The 23,024-nt window shown below is 37.6% G+C and overlaps 2 protein-coding genes across 2 annotated transcripts in view; both read right to left on the reverse strand.

The window, feature by feature from the left end:
• The window catches only part of LOC128534539 (gastrula zinc finger protein XlCGF17.1-like), a 172,961-nt gene that overhangs the window by 79,330 nt on the left and 70,607 nt on the right, over positions 1–23,024 (reverse strand). The gene's annotated exons all lie outside the window — the stretch shown is intronic.
• Positions 6,840–17,013, reverse strand: LOC128534549 (gastrula zinc finger protein XlCGF17.1-like). Its single transcript, XM_053509020.1, has 2 exons — positions 16,925–17,013; positions 6,840–8,592 (listed from the first exon to the last, which is right to left on the reverse strand). The coding sequence occupies exon 2, from the start codon at positions 8,541–8,543 to the stop codon at positions 7,635–7,637; it is 909 nt and encodes a 302-aa protein (XP_053364995.1). The 5' UTR covers positions 8,544–8,592; positions 16,925–17,013; the 3' UTR covers positions 6,840–7,634.

Below are 23,024 nucleotides of genomic sequence, written 5' to 3' on the forward strand. Positions count from 1 at the left end.
TATAGCGCCACGCAGCGGTAAAATCCAGCAAACGCACAAACGCAAATGCTGTCACTGTGCGCGGCGACTGTAAAAGTAGAAAACCGCTTGCCTACTGTAGTTTTAAATTCTTCTCATTAAACAGTCTCTGTAAAAATCTACCAGTATTACCTCAGTGTAGACTTTTCTCGTCCACAGCCACGTCTTCTTTATTATTTTTGGCAAATGGCAAAAAACTTATAGGTGCATTACTGCCACCTGCTGGACTAGGAGAACATCAGATTAGCAGAAAAATATATATAACAAAAATAAAACCCAAAATAGCAGGGTAAAATAAGAACCTTCTATATATTAAGCAAGTTTTGCTTATATAATCAATCAAGGTATTATATTTTTACAGGTAATTTTCCATAGAATGTTTTCTATTTACAGCTTCTTTCATGAGTTCACTGAGATTTTATTTTTCCTTGTCATATCTTTTGCAGTTTTTCAGTATATGTGTTAGTATCTCCATTTGTCAATGTCAATGTATTGACATTTTACATCACAGTGTTTTAGCTTATTATTATAAGACTCGTGTGTGTGTGTGTGTATACAAACACACACACACACACACACATATATATATATATATATATATTAGTAATACACATTTCAGTACGTGATTTCTAGCTAAACTGTTAGAAACTTTCAAAAGCACTTCTGACAATCTAAAACAAGGACTGTACTACTTGCAATTTTAAATAAAAACCTTTGCCCTTTTCCCTGCCCTTGGTCATAAGGTAGCAGCGAACAAAGATGATGCAATATCTCCTGAGAAGAATCGCTGTTGTGCTGAATATCAGCACGGCTGTGACACAGGCGCAGATATCACAATAAACCTTTTAAACTGTTTATGGCTAATTGCTAAATTCTCACCTCTGTAGGTATGTAGAGAAATTAAATATTTGGTTTAAATGTGGTTTACAATTTAAAAAAAGATTTAGATGTGGTGTCTCTTTATCCCTGCACCAGAGTTAGTGTGGACAGATGTGAATTGTTTGCCAAACAGTGGACTCAGCCCCAGCATGACCTACTAAAAGCCAAGTGTGTTCTGAATAACAAATTGTAAAATAATAGGATCATAATATGTTATTGTTCACATTTGTGTAGCTGAATGGGGCAGAAAAAATCATGGTCAAGTTTCATTCCTTTATGATACCCCCAAAATGTGTGTATGAAAATGTCTGGATTTCCTGAATAGTTAATGTCACACTTTTTTCAAAACCTTTTTTCATTGAATTAAAACTGTAAGTCTTTACTTTGGTCCCATCTTGTTTCATTACAAAATTCAGTGCAGAGTTTCAAATGCCTAACAATGTTCAATGTTCAAACATTGTTCCAAAATGTATGGATCTAACTGTACATCAGAATTTATAATGCATGTAGTACAGGCTAAAAATGCATATAAATAAGGTTTAAATCTAATTTTGTTTTCTTATTTGGTTCACCTTTTCTGCATCTTCATACTATCAATACAAATGGTGGTGTATAATAAAGCCATAATTGTATGTGATTCTCAATCATCCAGGTGAGGTTATCTGACTTCTGGACTGGAAGTTCCTTAGACTGAAGAAGTATCTACTTAGATGAGTAATGAAACGTATCTACCTAACAAGAAATAAATCCATTATTCATTAACCAGAATGTTAGAGTCATCCATCTGTGTATTTAAGGAAAAGGGTCTCTTTAATAAAGGCAGAACAAATAGTTTCTAATTTAACAGCCTATCAGAAGACGTATTTTGTACGAAGATAATCCTAAATAGAGTCGACTGATATGTTGTTTTTGTTTGTTTTCCACCACCATTAAGGGCTGTGGCAGATTATTAATTATAATAGAGACCGGTAATTGATGTTTGAAACCAATATGTATTTTATTAAAAAAACAAAAAATCTGCAAAGTTATTTGTAAAACATTTTAATCCTAACCTTCAATTTTCAAAATTTAGAATGACAATCCCCTACATAAAACTTTGTTGAAACGCACTTAAGCATGCCTTTAAAAGTAGAATTACTAGAATGTTTTTACTCAGACCTACCTTGCAACCTCTTCTATTACCCACATACACTGGGCCCTCCCAATTAACACCTTTTGTTATGTAGATTTAGGTGATCACATCCAATCAAATGACCCCCAGCCAGAAATCACACTTTGAACTTTCTTCCAGAGTTGGAGAGTCTGCGATGTCAAATGACCTGCATGGTTATCATGAAATAAGAATGTCTTCCGGCTGGGAGGTTGAGTGAGTTACTGTGATAAACTGCCATTTCAAATACAAAAACTGCTAAAACTGCTCTGGAGAGGGAGTGGATAAGGGGGTACTAACTTTGTACAAATTTTCATAGCCTTTAAAAAACTTCATAATGGTATCTTAAAATAAAGAGATAAAGAGAGAGCTCAGTAGCATTTCTTATAAAGTTAACGGAATTTTATAAAAAATTAACTTTTTTGTTAAAAATTAACAAATAAAAATATAAAAAGTAAACACATTTCTAAGGCTGCAAAACTGTTATACGCTTTACATCTAGTGGCCGACTTGAAGGTTGCCAAAAAAGAAGCTTTAATTACAGCACAAACAATGTGTCCAGTTCATGTGTGAAAATGATTTCTCATGCTCCCAGAACCACTCTTTTACAATCTGAGTCCTGGAATATGACTGCAACATAGGGGACGGAAAAACTCCATAGATGGAATAACCAGGTCATTCAATACGTGAATATGTAAAGTTTTATAAAGTTTTGTATTAAAAGAAGTGAGTTGCTCAGTCTGTCCGCTGTGCTTTGGTAAGCTTTTCTGGTACCAGGAGAGACTCAGTCAAACACACACACACACATTGTCTGTCAAAAAGTTGGTATGTTTGACTTAACGCCTGTGTCATTGATGTATGTTACTACAAAGAACAGGAACCACAGCTAATTTCCTGGTGAGATCCCGGAGAATCAAATGAGAGGAAGACAGAGCGGTGTCCATCCAGAGACGAATCACAAGATGTTGGCTCAAGTTAGGAGAAACCATAAAGAGAGAATGGAAGGGGGTGAGCGTGGGAGCATTCACATCTGCAAGAACAGATGCAAGAGGAGATAGGAAGAAAGCAGCAGAAAAGATTTAACACGTTAATATCAGATCTATGAGGAAGAGAGCAAGAAAGTAGAAATAACTCCTTTATATATAAAATAATTCTAAAACGTGAAGAAGCAGGGATTCTTAATTAGTTAAGTCAGCAAAGATGATGATAATAAGAATAATAAAGAGAGTAGATAGAAAAGTTATAGAGAAGATGGTCAGGATTAAATCACTTCTAGAATTACAATTAGAAAAGAAATTAACATTACATAAGGAAATCAAGAGCTGACACAAAAATAAAATAAAATGTGGAAAAAAGCAAGCTAATACAAAGTAATACCTATATGTGTATTTAAAAAAGGTGAGAAGTGACGAGAGCCCCCTTTTGAGGTGACTTCAGGGCGTGTATTGCTCTACTAGCCCCTCAGTGCAGGCTAGGAGATTTTGTGAGGTATTGGTCGATTATCACAAGCAGTCAGAGTCGTCTGCGGTGCCTTCTTCACACGGCTGGCATGAATCCACTGTGGCTGTAAATCTGTCAGAACAGCTGTGCGAGTCACGGCAATTCCAGTTGTAGGTGTACTGTAGGCAGCCTCGCCCACCTTCCTGGGATTTAAACTTTTCATCAGCACTGTACTGGGATCATCACCTGGGATGAAAAAGTAAGTAGGCTTCTCTATAGGCAGAAAGAGTGAAACAGAGACCATTACCATGAACACTGTTCAGTTTTTCAATGAGTGCTTGTGTATAATTGCAGACAATCCTGACTTACTGAAAAACAAGCATTGTCTTGGTTTACGAGTACAGAGTATCATGTATCATGCATGCGCTTTTTGTTTTGTTCTTATTTTGCCGAGCATCACGTGATCACAACTGAGCCAATAGTTTTTCTTTCTCTTGCGTTGCGGAATTGTAGGTAATCCCCTGCTGGGTCTTAGTGCTCGTCTCTTACTGGTATAAGCAACATCCGTGCACACATGTACTGTTTACTATAACACTGTGTATGCGTAAATTTATTTTTTATTTTGTCTTTGTAAGCCTGTGTGTACAGCCCGCGTGTATTGTTTATTATAACACACGTCTGTGCACGCATATAAAGCAAAAGCAAGTCTCATTTAAGGGGAAAAGATCCATTTTTTCTCTCCCTTTCTGCATCAGTCTGCCGTTTCCCTTAATATGTTTGGGAACCCGAGAGGAGGAGGGGGTGTGAGGGGGCCTGTAAAGGCGAGAGGGTGTGTGTGTGTGTGCACGCAATTTGACACTGTGCTCCTTCAGTCACAGCAACACACACACACACACACATACACACTCTCTCGCCTTTACAGCCCCCCTTCCACCCCCTCCTCCTCTTGGCTTCCCACACACATACAGACGAACACTCTCTGTTTACACAGAAACTCTGCTCTGTCGCAATTCTTTTCAAAAATGTTTTTTTTTTTTTTAAAGGTAAAATGCAGGTTAATTTGTTTTATTTTTACTTTATATTTTGTATGAATGATTTTTATGTATTTATTTTTTGGGGCTGTAGAACAAATAATTTGACTTTCCATTATTTTTTATAAGAATACGAGCCTGCTTCCGGAACAAATTATGCTCATAATTCGAGGTTCCACTGTATTTAAGATTTCTGACAGGTGGCATGTGTGTAAAGTCAAGGTGTAAACATCGAAATGGTCCAATAGGCATTGGCAAGGCATCGTGTTTAACATGTTGTCCTTGTGTATTTGCACGAGCGCAAATCAAACAGGAATCTAACAGAACAAGTGTAGCATGTTTAATATGCGAATGCAGAATCTGTTCTCAATCATACAGATTACCCCCCGTTTTGCGACATGTAAAATACCATGAAAATGACAAACTAATAAAGGGAGGACAGATGCTGAAAAAACTATGCGGTCTGTTTCATCACGAATTAGCATATAGCTGCTGGGTAAACACTTACGGGACCAAAAATGGCACAAAACACTCTTCAGAGTCACCAGATGCATGATCTTTTACCTTCACTATAGCCAATTGCAATGAAAGCAAATTAGTCTGTAAAAGTTTTAAGACAAGATTAGCATCTTTCCAAGAATCTTTCCAAAGAGCCACTGTATCATATAAAAAATATGCCTGGCAGGGCACATATTATCTAAAATGATGGTCTGAGGCATCTGGTGAGCCTGCAGAACATAAGAAACATAATAATTTTCTATACCTCTCTTTTTCTTCCTACACTCCCATTCCCAATGTCCTGATTTATTACAGTATCTGCAGATTGTTTCCTTACAGTGACCTTCCCATTGTCCTTGTCCATTGCAGTTTCTGCATGTAATAGTGTGGCATTTGACTTTCTTTGAACCATTAGCACTTATTTTAGCCAAGGTGTGATTAGATTTTCTTCTGAGGGAAGCGATAAAATTGCTTTTAACATCCAGATCACATACCATCCTTCCCATAAGTTGTATGGCACGTTTGTGTCCAATTCCTGCTAGAGAAATTTTAACAGTTTTAGCAGAATTAGGGTTTATATTATTAACAAAGGTTGTTTGAAGTAGTTGTGTGAAAAGTGGAGAAATATTACAGTCAAATAAAGTTCCTATGTAGGAACTATGTAGTTTTAAACCTATGGGACGACAAATCTAATTCCTAAAACCTATTCCTCTCGAATAGATGATACTAGAGTTTGACTAAAAATTCCAAATCTTTAAATAGACATCTAACCATTAGAAATAACAGACTGTTTGGAACAACCATTTCCCATTTTGTTAGTAAGTTAATCAGTTCGTAAACAAACCAAGCGTATCGAAGTTAGGCGGACACCTTAAGGTTTCTTTTTTGTTTTTAATTACGGGTAGTGTGACATTCGAACAAAGTATGTAAGTATATATTTAAAACTGAAGAATACTGTGATTTCTAAATGTATCATCAAAATGTGCAATAGCTCCGTGTTGCTGAGAACACTCTCGGAAATATGAATTTTATTTTAAATTCACGTGCCTCATTACCTTTGGAGATTATTCACACATTTATCAAATTCAACTATAGTAAATTAATAAGGAATTTGGCAAAACAATATACTTTTTACCTTGTTTCTTAGAATACCTTTAGAAAAACGAGCCTCGGGTGGGCCGGACCGATCTCGCTCGTCTCTACGTCAAGGAGAGAATCAACAAACTCATGCACAGGAATATAGTTATTATAATCAATTAATTTATTAACCATGCAACTCTATGCCAGGGCCAGCTTACACACAAAGTGCCTCACTAAATTACAAATATTGTAATGTATAAATTACGCAAACAACAGAAGTTAGTGAACGTACAACTTTTTAAAACACACCCGAAGGAGGGCGTCTCCTCTGACGGGACGCGGTTTTGATGACGTAGGTACTCTGTGACGACAGCGCTGTATATGTTTTTAGCTTATTGCTTACAACTCTGTTTAGGTTTAAAAAAAACTTTTGATCTATATCTTTCAAGTAATCACAATCGCTACAGTCGCTTTAATTTTAATCAATAACTAAGTAACTAAACTATTACTGGTAACTAGAACTAACTACTAACTAAAACTTTTCTGACTAAGAAAGGAAGTACAATAGCAAGAATAATGCTCAACTTACCTTCCTGGAGAGGAAAGATTAGACGAGCCCCCAGATTGTTACATTTTTTTAAGTTTTGTAGTAAAAAAAGCGAGTTGCTCGGTTTGTCAGCTGTGCTTCGGTAGGCTTTTCTGGCACCAGGAGAGACTCAGTCAAACACACACACACACACATGTTGTCTGTCAGAAAGTTCTCTGTTTATTAACAATAACAAAAAATTGTATGTTTGACTAAACGCCTGTGTCATTGACATGTGTTACTACAAAGAACAGGAACCACTGTAAATGTCCTGGTAAGATCCTGAAGAATCCAAAGAGAGGAAGACAGAGAGGTGTCCATCCAGAGACAAGATGTTGGCACAAGTTAAGGGGAGAGAGGGAAGGAGACAGAGGGGGATAGGGAGAGATAAAGGGGGAGACATAAAGAGAGAATGGGACGGTGACCATGGGAGCGTTCACATCTGCAAGAACAGATGCAAGAGGAGACAGGAAGAAAGCAGCAGGAAAGATTTAACATATTAATATCAGATCTATGAGGAAGAGAGCAAGAAAGTAGAAATAACTTCTTTTATATATAAAATAATTCTAACAGGTCGTCAGCTAACTTCATTTTATTCATTCAATTCATTAACATTGCTGAGCCTAGACCTAAGCAACTGAAACAAACACGGATTCACCACTGCCCCCGGAGGCTTGTACAGTGGTCACTATAAACGACGGGTGAATTGCTTCATGCGCTTTAAATTTTTTCCCCTGAACACAATTCTTCCACAAAGTTGATGGTTTAGTACTCTCCTTCCAAGATATGGTAATTTGAAGGTTACTTAACCCAGTTCAAGAAATTTAAAACTTTTTTGATTATTTCTTTGCTTAATGAAGTCCAATGAATTGACCCTTCATATGTCGATTATTTTTTTCTCTAGGCAGTGTATTTAGACATGACATTATTACGTTACCACGTTGTAATGGCGTTACGGCTCCTCTTGTGTGTGAATGCGCTTGTGTCCTCGAAGACGATCAGAAGAAGCAAAACTCTTCCCGCACTGTGAGCAGAGAAATGGCTTCTCTCCAGTGTGAATGCGCTGGTGTATTTGGAAGTAACTAGCAGAGATAAAGCTCTTTCCACACTGTAAACAGAAATAGGGCTTCTCTCCGGTGTGAATGCGCTGGTGTATTTGGAAGTAACTAGCAGAGGTAAAGCTCTTTCCACACTGTGAACAGAAATAGGGCTTCTCTCCAGTGTGAATGCGCTGGTGTATTTTGAGACGATAGGAAGAAGGAAAACTCTTCCCGCACTGTGTACACGGATACGGCCTCTCTCCTGTGTGAATGCGCTGGTGTGTTTGGAGGTTACCAGCAGTGGTAAAGCCCTTTCCACACTGTGAACAGAAATAGGGCTTCTCTCCAGTGTGAATGCGCTGGTGTATTCGGAGACGATAAGAAGAAGGAAAACTCTTCCCGCACTGTGTACATGGATACGGCTTCTCTTCAATGTGAATAGGCTGGTGTATTCGAAGATGATTAGAAGAAGGAAAACATTTTCCACACTTTGAGCAGGGATACGGCTTCTCTCCTGTGTGAATGCGCTGGTGGTTTCGTAGGCTACAAAGAGTGGTAAAAGACTTCCCGCACTGTGAGCAGGGATACGGCTTCTCTCCAGTGTGAGTGCGCTTGTGTCTCCCAAGATGATAAGAAGTAGCAAAACTCTTTCCACACTGTGAGCAGGGATACCGCTTCTTTCCCGTTTGAACTTGCTGATCTTTTTTCAGATTAATTTGATAACTAAATATCTTCCCGTTACCTGAACACTGGTAATTTTCCTCCTTCATTTCTTCCTGAGATGTGTTTGAAACTGATAATGTCTTCTTAGTACTTCTCATATTTAACCTGTATGTAAGGAGAAGACTTGATGATAAATGATGATAGTCTCTGAGGGAAAAAAGGGGAAAAAAAGAACCAACTTTGATGACATTCTTAGACATTGTCCAGATGAAAATAAAAATTCCCCCCCCCCCAATTTAAATTTAACATAATGGATCATTATTAGGTATATATTGAAAGATTACAGATTGTAGATGGGCAATAAGTTTTGATATTCTGCATAAAATACTGTCGTCCTCTCATGCCCAATTGACAAAAGTATCACTGTGGGTCTGCAGACCAATCCAAGCGACTATGGCTTAATGTATGTAACATTGAGTAAACATTACATTATAACAGCAAAAAGAAATACCAGAAGCTGCTTTCTAGTTGACTCTAGTTTAAAATTTAGTCTTTTTAAAAAAATCTATCCATCATCTGCAGTAAGCGCAGAACTTAATTATTTATTTCCGACAATGTCTAAAAACATACAGATTCAGTCACATGTGGAGACGGCACATGACATGTCCAATTATTAATAATTTCCATACCGGACGTGATTTAAAAAATAAATGAATAAACAAATAATTCAATTCTTGTCCAAATGCATCTTCTATGAGCCTTGCACCTACTAGAGGTCGACCGATATATCGGTCGGCCGATATATCGCGCCGATATTTGTCATTTTTTAATATATCGGCATCGGCCGATATCCTTGTTTAGTAGCGCCGATTTAAAGTCAGGCACATCCGCGGGCAGTCCCATGTTATTGATGCGGTGGAACGTGCTGCTGCCGCGTGTGAAGGACCCTAAGCCAAAACTTCAATGCACTAGAATGCACTTCAGATGTTCTGTGTCATTTATACCGAACACAAATGTTGCTGGTTGCTAGTAGTGCTGCACGATTAATCATATCGCAATCGCGATGTCAGCCTATGCGATTACATTACAGCAAATGTTGCGATTATATTAAATAAACAAATGCGTTCGCGGACGTAACAAGACATTTATTCTAAGAGCTGCATGGCCATTTCTTATGTCAAAAAAAAAAAAAAACCAGTCAGTCTTGTGTAGCGCGCATGCTGGTGGTCACGTGACTTTCCGCAGCGCAGTGTGGAAACGGAAGAAAATGGATACAGAAGAGACCGACGCTGAACTTGTGCCCAGAAAAAATGCAAGCTCTGTTATTTGGCGATATTTTGGTTTCAGGATATCGGACACTAAGCAGAAAGAGGTACTTGGCAAAATTGGCAAAACTAAAGTTGCTACATCAGGTGGCAACAAGACAAATTTATATCAGCACCTGAAGCAACACAGAAAAGTATGATAAATGCATGGCGGTAAAAGCCAAGAGTAGTAAAAAGACCAAACAAAGCACAACCCAGTGTGAGCAAAACTAAACAACACATTATTAAAGATGTGTTTGTAAGTCTCAGTAAGTGACGTAGCGACGTTGAACTTGAAATAACTGCAGTGAAATTCTTTTTAACTCCTACGGACCTTTGGTCAAGCAGGATGACCGAGACATATATTAGCCTAACCGCGCACAATGAGTTTGAACTGAAAAGCCGTTGCCTGCAAACATCGTATTTCCCTGGCGATCACACCGGAGAGAACATACTGTAGCCGCGAGTTTAAGAGAGGCCCTGACTGCATGGGACCTCTGTAAGGATAGTTTGGTCGCTGTCACAACAGACAACGACATGAACATCGCCAAAGCGGGGGGGTTAATCACTGGACTAGGTTACAGTGCTTCGGGCATAGACTTTATTTGGCCATCGGTAAGTTAAATTAATTTAATCTTTTCATATTTAAAGCTACTTAACTGTACGTTAGAGAGGACAGCTATTAACAGATTTATTTAAGAATAAATGGAAATACAGTGTAGAAATCTGTGTCACAAAGAACACTAGAAATGTCTCATTTAAATTATTTTCATGATTATTAGCATGACTCTAAAATTAATATGTTTAAAGGACACTTTTCTTTCCTTTAATCTCTTTTTCATCATTAGATTAAAAATGGTGAGTGATTTGATAAGAATACCAATAAAGTATGTTACATCCTCCTTAAATGTCCCTGTTTTGGGACAAAATGTAAAAAATATATTTTTAAATAGGTATTTGTTTTATTTATCTGTACTAATTTAATTTAAAAGTTAATTTAATGTAATTTAATTCAATAATGTAAAGATGTTACTGTTATTTAAATTTGTACAATTTTGTTTTAATTAGAAAACATTGTTCATTTCTAGTTGCTAGATTGCACTGTACACTATATCTCAGTTGAGAAATTAAAATTTCAGCATTATTAGTAATGTAAGTGCATTTTCCTTGATAACAAGCAAGTTGAGTCATACCACTTGTTTATCATATCGCATGTTCCAACAAACTTAAAAAATTCTGCTAGATAAATGCTCTAAAACATTTATGTAAATGATTCACAGTTTTTTTTATATTACCTGTTTTATTTATAAGTCAGTGTTCAATAAATTATGTTAAGTTTAGAAATGTTGTGCATCCACTCGTTATTAGTGTGACCTTTTAGCATGCAAATGAAAGGGAAAACTTCAAGATATCGGCCCTAAAAATCGGCCCAAAAAATCGGCAGCACATATCGGCCATCGGCTGACCCTGACCTCTAAACATCGGCATCGGTTATAAGAAAACCCATATCGGTCGATCTCTAGCACCTACCATGCTTGGGAATGCATGAATCGTTCCCGAGACCAACTCTGCAATTGGTCCCGGGATTAGTTTCTGAGCTCAGAATGATTGCATTCTCACAGACAAAAATCAACTGATTCTGGGGCCAAGTGTTCTCGGAAACGGTTTATGGACCGCAATGAGAAAGTGCCCTTTTCTTTTTTTTATAGGAACTTCACTGCTCCTGCTGTTGTTAAACCAGAGAATATGATCTTTAACTCTGTTAGTCTGAACTAACTCCTGTCCAAGTTCCCACAAACAAAGAATAATGGAACTCTTAACCCGACAACCTGAAAAATGACTTTTTGTCATTGTTAATCATGTTTTGATAGATATAGATATAGGAATATAAGACACTGTAGAGAAAACTGTCTTGTGGCTCTGCCAGAGAAATCATGTACAGGTGAAATGTGAAAAATGAGAATATTGTGCAAAAGTTAATTTATTTCAGTAATGCAACTTAAAAGGTGAAACTAATATATGAGAAACTCATTACATGCAAAGCAAGATAGTTCAAGTCGTGATTTGTCATAATTGAGATAATTATGGCTTGCAGCTCCTGAAAAGCCCAAATCCACATTCTCAGAAAATTTTTAATACAGTATTGCGAAAAGGTTCAATATTCTAGGCTCAAAGTCTTCCACTCCAATCATCTAATTAAGCCATAACACCTGCAAAGGGTTCCTGATCCTTTAAATGGTCTCTCAGGCTACATTTACACTGTCAGGTAAATTGTGACCCAATTCCGATTTTTTGCTCATATGTGACACATATCGGATATGTTCTATGTCCGTGTAAACAGGAAAAAAAAATGCATGCATTTCAATATTTCGAGATCGGTTTCAGGCCTCCTTCATATGTGGAAATAAATCTGAGATAAATCAGATATGTGCTAATGTGATTGTCGTGTAAACAGACAGATCAGATTTCCTGAGTCGTTGTGTTCTGTACAGCATTAAAACAACGACTTCTTCGCGGTTTAATGACGTAATGTTATTCTCCTGTGGAAGTTATAGATATAGGCAACAGATCAGAATTAGGCATAGAGACCTGCAATGTAAATGTAGCCTCAGTCTGGTTCAGTAGGAAGCACAATCCTGGGAAAGACTGCTGACCTGACCTGAGAAAACCATCACTGACATCCTCTATCAGGCAGGAAAGCCTCAAAAGGTAATTGCAAAAGAAGTTGGATGTTCCCAAAGTGCTGTATCAAAGCACATTAATAGAAAGTTATGCGGACAGGAAAAGTGTGGAAGAAAAAGGTGCACAAGCTGCAGGGATGACCGCAGCCTAGAGAGGATTGTCAAGAAAAGGCCATACAAAAGTGTTGGAGACTTTCACAAGGAGTGGACTGAGGCTGGAGTCAGTGTATCAAGGGCCACCACACACATAAGTCGCTCCTGAACAACAAACAACATCAGAAGCGTCTTACCTGGGCTTAAAGTAAAAAAAGGACAGGGGCCTCATGTATCAACGCTACGTACGCACAAAAACCTTGCTTACGCCAGTTTTCACGCTCACGGTCGGAATTACTAACAGTGAAATTAACCTGAGAATGTGCCTTCTTCTACGCCAACTACATGTCTAGCGTACGTGTATTTCTTGTGTGTGTTTGTTTTAATTCCGTTGGCGACTCCTAGAGGCAATTATGTTCAATTGCACACTGTATCGCACCAACACATGTAAAAACATTGCTATTAACTTATAATTGATAAAATGGGTTAATTGACAATATTTTTCTACCAATTATTTGATTTAGAACATATAAAAGCATTTTCAAATGTATACAACCCTTAGTCTTTGGCAATGGCAGTGTTGGCCTTATTAGAGGACATTGTCAATGGCCGAATCTGAAGGGAACGCGTTTTTAGGGATCACAGGGATTTTCTGGCCCACAATGATAACTGGCTTATTAGCCGTTTCAGATTTCCAAGAGCTATCCTCTTGGAGCTCTATGCTGAGTTGGGTCCAAATTTGGAAAGAGAGACAGCGAGGAGCCACGCATTACCCGTTCCCTTACAGGTGCTGACAACTCTTGGTTTCCTGGCAACTGGTTCTTTCCAAAGGGAACTGGCAGACCGCTCGGGGTTAAGACAGTCGTCTTTGAGCCGTGCAATGCCAGCTGTATGGGACGAGTTCATCTGCATGTCTAGCAGGTAGCCTATATAAGGTTTCCATACCATGCAGTTGACCAGCCAAACATTAAAGCGCAATTTGCAGTGATCGCCGGTTTTCCTAATATAATCGGAGCAATCGACTACACGCACATTGCTACAAAGGCGCCATCTGAAGACGAATTTGCATACATGAATCGGAAACATTTCCAATTAATAAATGTGTAAATAATATGTGATGCTCAAATGCGCCTAACAAATATTGTGGCAAGGTGGCCTGGGTCAACCCATAAGAGAATATGAGAATATGCAAAATAAGCTAAACTTAACTTGTAATAAGCTAAACTTAACTTGTTGTAATGACTATAACAAGTGATGTTAACAATAATTATCTTACAATAAATAAAATAATATGTCAGAAGATCCTCTCTTTTTTTTAGTCTGTATACTTTTTTTTAGCAAGTAAAACAAGTGTTGGTCATCAGCTAACAAAAAAGATTAAACTTTTCAACAACTCTATAAAAATATTTGGTTTCTTTATATAAATCTATATATATATACACAGTTATTTATGATCTACAAGACTGCACGCTGCTTTTGCTCTGCCTATGCGCGACACACGCACTGTGTAAGGCGTCACGCTGGCAAACGCATCCGAATTTCCGAAATCTTCCATTGTGGCACTTTTCTCCCGCGCGTCCCGCGCTCATTTAGCCATGCACACGCAGAGACTGCGTGCATGAAGTAGGTGAAGCAAAGTGTGCTTTGTAGTTTTTAAAGAACCCTTAAATATGAGTTAATTACTTTATATTAGACAAATACTGTATAGATGTGTGAATAGAACGTTTAGAAATATAGAAAGTACATTTTTAAATCAGACAAGCAGACATTTTTTTTTTATTTTGTCCTGCATCGTGACTGCCGCGATGTGACTACCGCGCATGCGTACATCGCGATGACGATGCTAAAACGATGTATCGTGCAGCCCTACTCTGCGCTCAACATCCTTTTTCTGTGCGTACTCGACTCTGCCTGCCCTGTACGCTCCCTCAAATTTGTCCAGTGTTACAAAACTGCCACACAAAAATACTTACTTAATTATTAGTATATAACAGTTTAATTTGTCCATTGTGTGTTTTTATTTACTTATTTAATTTTCCATATAGCTCATCGTTAGACTACGTTGACTAAAATTCTAATCGCACAACTTGGTCGCTTTACTTATAAACCTTTAATAACAACGCTTCCGTTATGCTATCGATAGTGCCACCTGATAGAGCAAAAAAGAGGCAATTAGACGTAGTGTTTGAAAGTCTGTGACTGGCTCATTTTGTGGCGAGCGAGTTGAGCGAGCATACACAGAAAATGCAAATCATCACGAAACCTCCATAGGTTATGTACAGGAAACAGAATTAAACGATTCTCAGCAATGTGTCTTCCAAGTCCCGAGTCGTTCGTTCTTTTGTTACGTGACTCCCATAGACGCTATGAAGTGTAATAGATTCAAAAGAACGAACGACTCAGACTGAAAGATATGACTGTGAGCTACTCATGCTGTTTATGTGGAGGTATTCAAGTACTTTTATGTTAAAGGTTTTTTGTTTTTTTTTTTTAAAAAAGAAACTGAGTCCGTAAGCAACGTTAGGCAGGGTGGAAAAGAGGCAAGGCGGAGGAGGAGCGACAGTTTTGTGTGTGTTCGAGCGGCGCGAAAAAACGGAAGCAACGGAGAGTGTCATAGTGGCGGGAGAAGTAAGACAGCGATTTTTCATGACTCATTTTTGTACGGGAACTGCAGTAAGAGAGTATCGGTGGACCGAGCTTGAGCTGCTTTACTGAAGGAGTGAAAATTGCTGTGTGACCGAGCTGAACACCAACTTGATACGAAAAGGGGGTCGCTCACCGCGTTTGCTGAAAGTGTGCTGCAAAATTGTTTGTCTCTTTCTGAAAAGTGAGTTTGCGCTCTATTACAGTTGACACTTGTGAAACTATTCAATCAGTATCTCCGCGCTACTAAAATAAAGAAGTGGACTTCAGAACGGCAAATTTTTTTTGCAGCTGTTGCTTCGAGAAAGTTCTCCACATGCTGTTTTGACACGTTGCTGCTGCCGTGTGGATGCGAACGGCATTGTAGATTCTTTGCTGACAGATCTGTTTTTTGGGTCTTATGCCCTTGCTGAGGGACTTTTTTTTCTTCTTTTGCTCCATCGATTTATGGTGGACCTTTTGGACGTGTAACAGAGTATTTTTGCCTCAAGACTCTGTTAAAAATATATATTTTTGTTTTTGTCGTCTCCAAAGGGAGGACTCTGGGACAGACTTTCTGAATTGGGACTTGAGCTTGCTTTGGACTGCAACTGTCCTTGTCCTTGTGCGGAATTATTTGCTTGGACACCGATTTCTCTTTTTTCTGGATTTGTTTGTTGGGACTGTTCTTTCTCGTTTTTAAGAGACGTTTTCTATTAGTTACCCTGCCATATGTGGACATTTCAGCACCAGCCCAGTTCCGCTGTCAGGTAAAATGCTATATTGAGTCATGACTCTTACTCAGGTATGTTGGTTATTATATAAAAATCTGCAAAGCAAATTGTAAACATTGGCTTCGAACTGTTTGGTTAACTTTATATAATTTGAGTTTTTGTGAGAATCGGTTCCTTGTTTTGAACTGTTGTGGGAATTACATAGAGACTTGAACTGCCAGGTTATTTAAGTGAAATTTATTTTATTTATTCAATTACAGTTCAATGCTTGAAACTGAACATTTTCATTTTTATGCTCAGTGATATTTTAAAGTTTTCTTTTGTACCTTTAAAATTACTGTTTCATTTCATATAATAAATTGTAGAGTCTGTTATCTTGGAGTAGGGGCATTCCTCCTGTCTTGTGGGCTGATAGAGGTAGGAAGGTTTGACTTCTTACTCTGTGGGCTACAGTGTATGTTAAGTCCAGCGGTTCAATCCTCAACAGTCGTGTTTACAAAAGGTAAAGCACACGCAGCAAGGCAGATAAAAACATACTTAAGTAACATAAGTACAGGAATTAAATGTACTAGGAGTTGGAGACCTAGATCTTGTCATTCACCTAGTCATCCAAGATACATCACAGTACATAGTCTTACCCCTACACTGTAGTGAAATTTTACCGCTACATTTATAATATGTCCTTAGCTGCATTGTAATATTTTCATTACTGGAACTATAGTCAAAATGTACGTATGTAGACGTGTTGGAGGTCTGTTTATTGAAAATGTGACATTTTATTTCTGGTCAAAAGAACGAAATGAACTAAATGACTAAAAAAAGGATTCGTTCATTTTGATAAACGAGTTTGAAAGAACTGAGTCACTAAAATGATTCAAACTTCCCATCACTAGATCGCTCAACAGCTCGGTTCGGCATGTGCAGTGCGCGTTCAATGTGTTTTCTGCGCATGCGCGCAACATCCTTTTACGGACTTAAAATGCACGCGGCGCGATCAGGAGACACGGCACGCGCACAGTGCTTTGTCTGCTCTCTGTGCTGTTAAGATTGTGGCATGAATATATCGCCATATAAAACACATCAAGCACTTTTCATCTGAACTTACCTCAGACAGAACAGGCTTATAGTTTTAAATCCTTCTCATCAAACAGTCTCTGTAGAAATCTGCCAGTAATACCTCAGTGTAGACCTTCCACAGCCACTTCTTCTTCTACTTCTTTATTATTTTTGGCGAATGGCAACCATAGGTGCATTACTGCCACCTGCTGGACTCTCAAGGGGAACATCAGATTAGCAGGAACACAAAAACAGAACAAACAAAAATAAAACACAAAACAGCAGGGTAAAAAATATGCCCTGCTGTTAGATTCTTAGATACTTAGATTCTATCTATTAAACTAGTTTTGCTTATATAATCAATCAAGGTATTATATTTTTTCCAGGTAATTTTTCCTTAGAATGTTTTCTATTTTCAGCCTCTTTCATGGTTTCTCTGAGATTTTATTTTTCCTCGTCATCTTTAGCCGTTTGTCAGTATGTCTGTTAATATCGCCATTTGTCCAAATGTATTCACATTACACATCACAGTATTTTAGCCTTTTATACTAAGACTCGGGTTAAGTCAATATATACACACTAGATAGTCAACGGGAATGCCTATTACCATCGTGCTTACCGCCATGGCAAAACGACAGAGGACAAAATAACAGTCGCACTTCAAAGTCATTTGTAAAAAGACCGCCAGGTGGCGCGAAGTGACATTTTCACTTGCTGCAGTTGTAAAATATAATAAGCGCTTAAGTCATAAAAAGTTATAACAATGTGTTATATCGATGAAATACTACAGTGATAGTAATTTCCACATCTGAGTACTTTATACAACAAACTTGAACAATCTGAACCATTTTATATTGATAAAATATAAACTTTTGATATTTACTGTACACTAATGAGTTAATAAATAAACATTGGTTAAATGTTGTTTAGACAGACGATCAAGTTCATTAGCTGGCAATTTTATTTGTTAAAAAAAAAGGCTGGTATATAGCTTATCTCTGTTTGTATCTGCTTATTGTTATTTTTTTTTTTTTAAATATATGTTTAATGATGTCAAATTTTAAGTATAGGAATAACTTAGCTGTTTCTCCCAGCATTTTTTTTTTTTGTGGTGACATAATATAAGTACTGTCCAAGATTAAGAAATAATATTTGAAGTAAAGTTGTAAATTTTGCAATGCAAGTATGTTAATATGCATCGTTTATATGTTTTTCAGTATGTGATTTCTGGCTAAACTGTTAGAATGTTTGAAACTTTCAAAAAGCACTCCTGACAAGGTAAAACAAGGACAATAATGCTTGCAATTTTGAATAAAAACCCCTGACAGTTAAAAGGGAAAGGCCTAGATTGTCACGGTACGCCAGGTAATGCTGCTTCTCGGAACAAGTCCTGATCTCCCGCAACTCCTTTCCACACTCCATTCCGCTGCTTCCATTTTGCCGCCTCAGTCACTCATGCTCGTGCACACCTGCGCCTCATCACCACTCTATATAACTCTCCCTCAGACAGCGAACCCTTGCCGAATTATTGCGTGCCAATTCTCTATTGTCTCGTGCCTAGTCAAGTTATATCTGCCTGTTTTTGTCTCAATCCCCCTGGATTATTCTAGTTTGGACTACAGGTATGTGCTGTTCTCATTCAGTTGTTGGTCGGTGCCTCTGCTCATAACCTCCTTTTTGGCTGCTCTTATTCAGTGAGTTTAAAACTGCAAGCGCTCTGCTCTTGGATTTTTACACAGCTGCTCTCACACACGTGTTGTGTGCGCTCTGGATCTCACATCTTCTAGACCCCTATGGCCACTTCTAACCCTGCTGCCCATCCTGCCTCATCTGCTACCTCTGCCCACAGCCGCTTCCAACCTGACCTGCTGCCTACCCTTGACTATATATATAGTCGAGTCTAATTTTCCCTTTATCTGCTTCCAGCATATTTCCCAATTAAATCCTTTTTTTCCATTCGATCTGTTGTCGTCTTGTGGGTCCTTTAGCCTGTTGACACGGGCCGGCTCTAAATATAGCAGCTATTGTCAGCTAAATTATCTTACCTCAGACCAGCCTGAAAGTTTAAGTGTAACCTTAACACGGTAACAGTAATAAATCTCACATATAGTAATAATTTTTCAGTCATATGTGACTTAGGTGAGTGAACATGGACCTTGTATTTAACGTCATTTTCCCTTAAATGAACCGTCATCAGCGGTGTGGGAGCTCAAGAGAGACACGAAGCTCTGATTGACAGCCGCTGAATATACCGGTGAACTTTGGGGGAGGGGCCAAGCAAACTTCAACCCAGTTTTACACAAAAACTACATTTACATTTAGGCATTTGGCAGACGCTCTTATCCAGAGCGACTTAAATTTTTATCTCATTACACATCTGAGCAGTTGAGGGTTAAGGGCCTTGCTCAACTTGGTGGTTGTGGGGTTTGAACCTGGGATCTTGGATCGTAGTCCAATGCCTTAACCACTGAGCTACCAAACTCTACCCAACTCTCTGTAAATAACCCAGAAAAATTCGGTTCGAACGACCCACCCCCCACTGGCAAAAGTCCAGAATTTTTTATTATTATTTAATTTTTTTTATTTTTGAGACAGATTAAAATTGTTGGGCATTATTTAAAATAACACTTTATTACAAAACAATTTACAAAAAAAAAAAAAAACCCGCGACGTGACAAACCTGCGCAGCAACTGACGTTTTTTAAATGTGTGCGGCGGCATCCAACGGTGTATAATATATGGGTCAGAAAGAGCAGGAGAGACGGAAGAGAAAGCAGGCAGCAGCGTCATTATCGCAGAATATTGAACATATGTTCAAAAAGATTATTAAATTATTAATCTAAATTAAATTATTTTATTAACCATAGGCGATGCTCTCTAGTGTCTATACGCAGTGGAGACAGCATTCGTATGAAGTTTACTATTAATAATTGTTACATAAAACATAAAATAAAATAAGCCCACAATTTTTTTTTTTTTATCCATCCCACAGTCTTGTAAGTACATTAACTGATCGTCTTTTTCCCCGTAATATTTGTATATTATTATTATTAGATAATTATTGGTAATATTTTTATATTTGTTTATATTCGATTTTTCCCCTCATTTCGATCTCTTTACGTTCTGAATGTAAATGCTCGACATGCCAATAAAGATTGAATTATGCTATATGACTGGGATTTTAAATGTTGAATTTAACATTTTATTATATTTCGCCTAATTAATAGACTATATAAATAACAATTCGTTGAATATTAAATATATTTTATATAAGTTCAATGAAGTGAAGAGGCAAAGACAAAGAAATGAGAGAGCATGTTGATGAGAGAATTTGTAGTTTAATAATATTCCAGTAAAAATTCCTTAAATGTATTCTGTTAGTATGGTTTTTAAACTTTTGAACTCTGTGTGTGTGGATGTGTTTTTGAAGTGAAAAAAGTCGCACATGATCTTGATAAGCAATTTGACATTGTAGTAAATATTTTTGGTGCATCAAAAGCATGCACATTATGATACCAGCAGAAAAGCTAATCCAGCACATGACACTAAAATGCAGTATTTAATCCTCAAAATGAAATACAAAATACTCAAATACAAAATACTGAGAAAAAAAGGTCCACTTTAAAAAAAAAAAAAAAAAAAAAAAGAACCTCACGGGGCAGAATGGAGTAATAACACAAATGGGCTTGGGCAGCTTCTACAGAGCAGGATCTCTTTGTGACATTAGATATCTTTTCTGCAGAACAAAACTATTCAGCCCTGGTCTCATTTTAACATACAAACACTGTCTATGACTTTTCAAGTAGGCCTCGCTATTTCATAGCAACATTACAAAAAGTCCTATACAGGAGCACACTGCTTTGGATAGTTAATGTCAAAAATATAAAATGCCTTTAAGCACACATCAACCGCCCCAAGTAGTGTGCATTGCTCCAGAGCCTGTCCCACCAGAATGACGAATGCCTGAGAGCAGCGCTGGTCATTATCGCCCAACGTCAGGATACAGTAGGGGTACGGCCTTGACCCTTCAGCCTGCTGGAGGTACATCACCGTGTTGGTTCCAGCCTTAGAAAGAAAGTAAAAATTTTGTTGAATAGGAAAGATTAAACTGAATAAGACTATTGATTTAATGTGTAATAGGATTGATACTACATAAAAAATGACAAAGCTGTCCATTAAGATAGGTCATACATGTCATGTAGGTAACCTGAAACAAAAACATAGACAGCTACTACTAAAAATAAAATGAAAAAATAAGCATGGCTTTTAGGATATATGTCAGACTAGTTGATCTTGTGGTCTGCGTTGATTTTAAGCTAATTACCGAAGATCAGTGTTTTGTTACACCCCAGCATTTTATTCTCTCAAGCAGTGAGATTAATATAGTTCTAATGTTAATGTGTTTGCTAACGCTTGCAACCTAACTAAATGCCTGCGTCATGCTAGCACTACAGTTAACAGTTTAGCGTTCATTCATCACTTCACCATCTCCGTTACCTTGCAAACATTTTACAAAGGCTAAAAAGTCAGACATCTTAGCGGTTTCTTTCATACACGCAGGTTCTTTGGCTAACTAGCAGCTATTCTCAGCTAAATTATTTTACCTCAGACCAGCCTGCACAAAATAATCATAGTCTTGCAACAAACAAATAATTTACTAGCAAAAAACAAAACAAAATACTTTTAACCACAAACAAAAAAAAGCTTTAGATGTGGTGTCTCTTTATCTCTGCACCAGAGTTACTGTGGACAGATGTGAATTGTTTGCCAAACAGCGGACTCAGCCCCAGCATGACACACTGAAAACCAAGTGTGTGGTGTATAATAAAGAGATAATTGTATGTGATTCTCAATCATCCAGGTGAGGTTATCTGACTTCTGGACCGGAAGTTCCTCAGACTGAAGAGGTAGCTACTTAGATGAGTAATGAATCCTATCTACCCAACAAGAAATAAATCCATTATTCATTAACCAGAATGTTTGAGTCATCCATCGGTGTATTTAAGAAAAAGGGTCTCTTTAATAAAGGCAGAACAAGTAGTTTCTAATTTAACAGCCTGTCAGAAGACGCATCTTGTGGTATATGTTTGTGAATTCTTCACGAAACAAGATGTAATACAATCCTAAATGGAGTCGACTGATGTGTTGTTTTTGTTTGTTTCCCACCACCACCAAGGGCTGTGGCAGAATAATAATTATGAATTAAACCGATAATTGATCTTTGAAACAATATGTATTTTATTAAAAATTCTTTTTTTCTGCAAAGCAATCCATAAAACATTTTAATCTTAACCTTAAATTTTCTAAATGTAGAATGAATCTCCTACATAAAACTTTGTTTAGTCTGGGCCCTCCCAATTAACACATTTTGTTATGTAGATTTAGGTGATCACATCCAATCAAATGACCCCCAGCCAGAAATCACACTTTAAACTTGCTTCAGGAGTTGCAGAGTCTGGGATTTCAAATGCCCTGCATGGTTAAAATGAAATAAGAATGATGTCTTCTGGCTGGTAGGTTGAGTAAGTAACTGTGATAAACAGCCATTTCAATCACAAAAGATGTTAACTGCTCTGTAAAAGGTGTGGAATAAGGGGTACTAACTTGTTTCGGACAAATTTTCATAGCTTTTAAAGAACTTTATAATGATACCTTAAAAGAAAAAGTGTAGGAAGCTCTGAGTAGCATTCCTTATGAAGTTAACTGAATTTTGTAAAAATAAATAAATAAATAAATGCACAAATAAAACTATAAAAAGTTAACACATTTCTAAGGCTGCTTAAGTGAGCAAAACTGTTGTACTCTGTACATCTGTGGCAGACTTTAGGTTTGCTAAAAAGGATGCTTTGATTACTGCACACACAATGTGTCCAGTTCATGTGTGAAAATGATTCCTCATTTCCCCCAGAACCACTCTTTCACAATCTGAGTCCTGGAATATGACTGCAACATCAGGGAAGGAATAACCAGGTCATTCAGTACATTCAGATCATCAGCTAACTTCATTTTATTCACACATAACTTTGCTGAGCCTAGAGATTCACCACTGCCACCAAAGGCTTGTATAGTGGCCACTACAAATGATTGGTGAATTGCTTCATGCACTTCCTTTCCTACCCTGATGCGCCCATTGCTCTGGGATAGGCTCA

Source organism: Clarias gariepinus, chromosome 12 (assembly GCF_024256425.1).
Source record: "Clarias gariepinus isolate MV-2021 ecotype Netherlands chromosome 12, CGAR_prim_01v2, whole genome shotgun sequence".
NCBI lineage: Eukaryota > Metazoa > Chordata > Actinopteri > Siluriformes > Clariidae > Clarias > Clarias gariepinus.

Coding starts and splice junctions, on each gene's coding strand:
- LOC128534549 (XM_053509020.1), bottom strand. CDS start 8,543: ATGAGAAGTACTAAGAAGACATTATCAGTTTCAAACACATCTCAGGAA.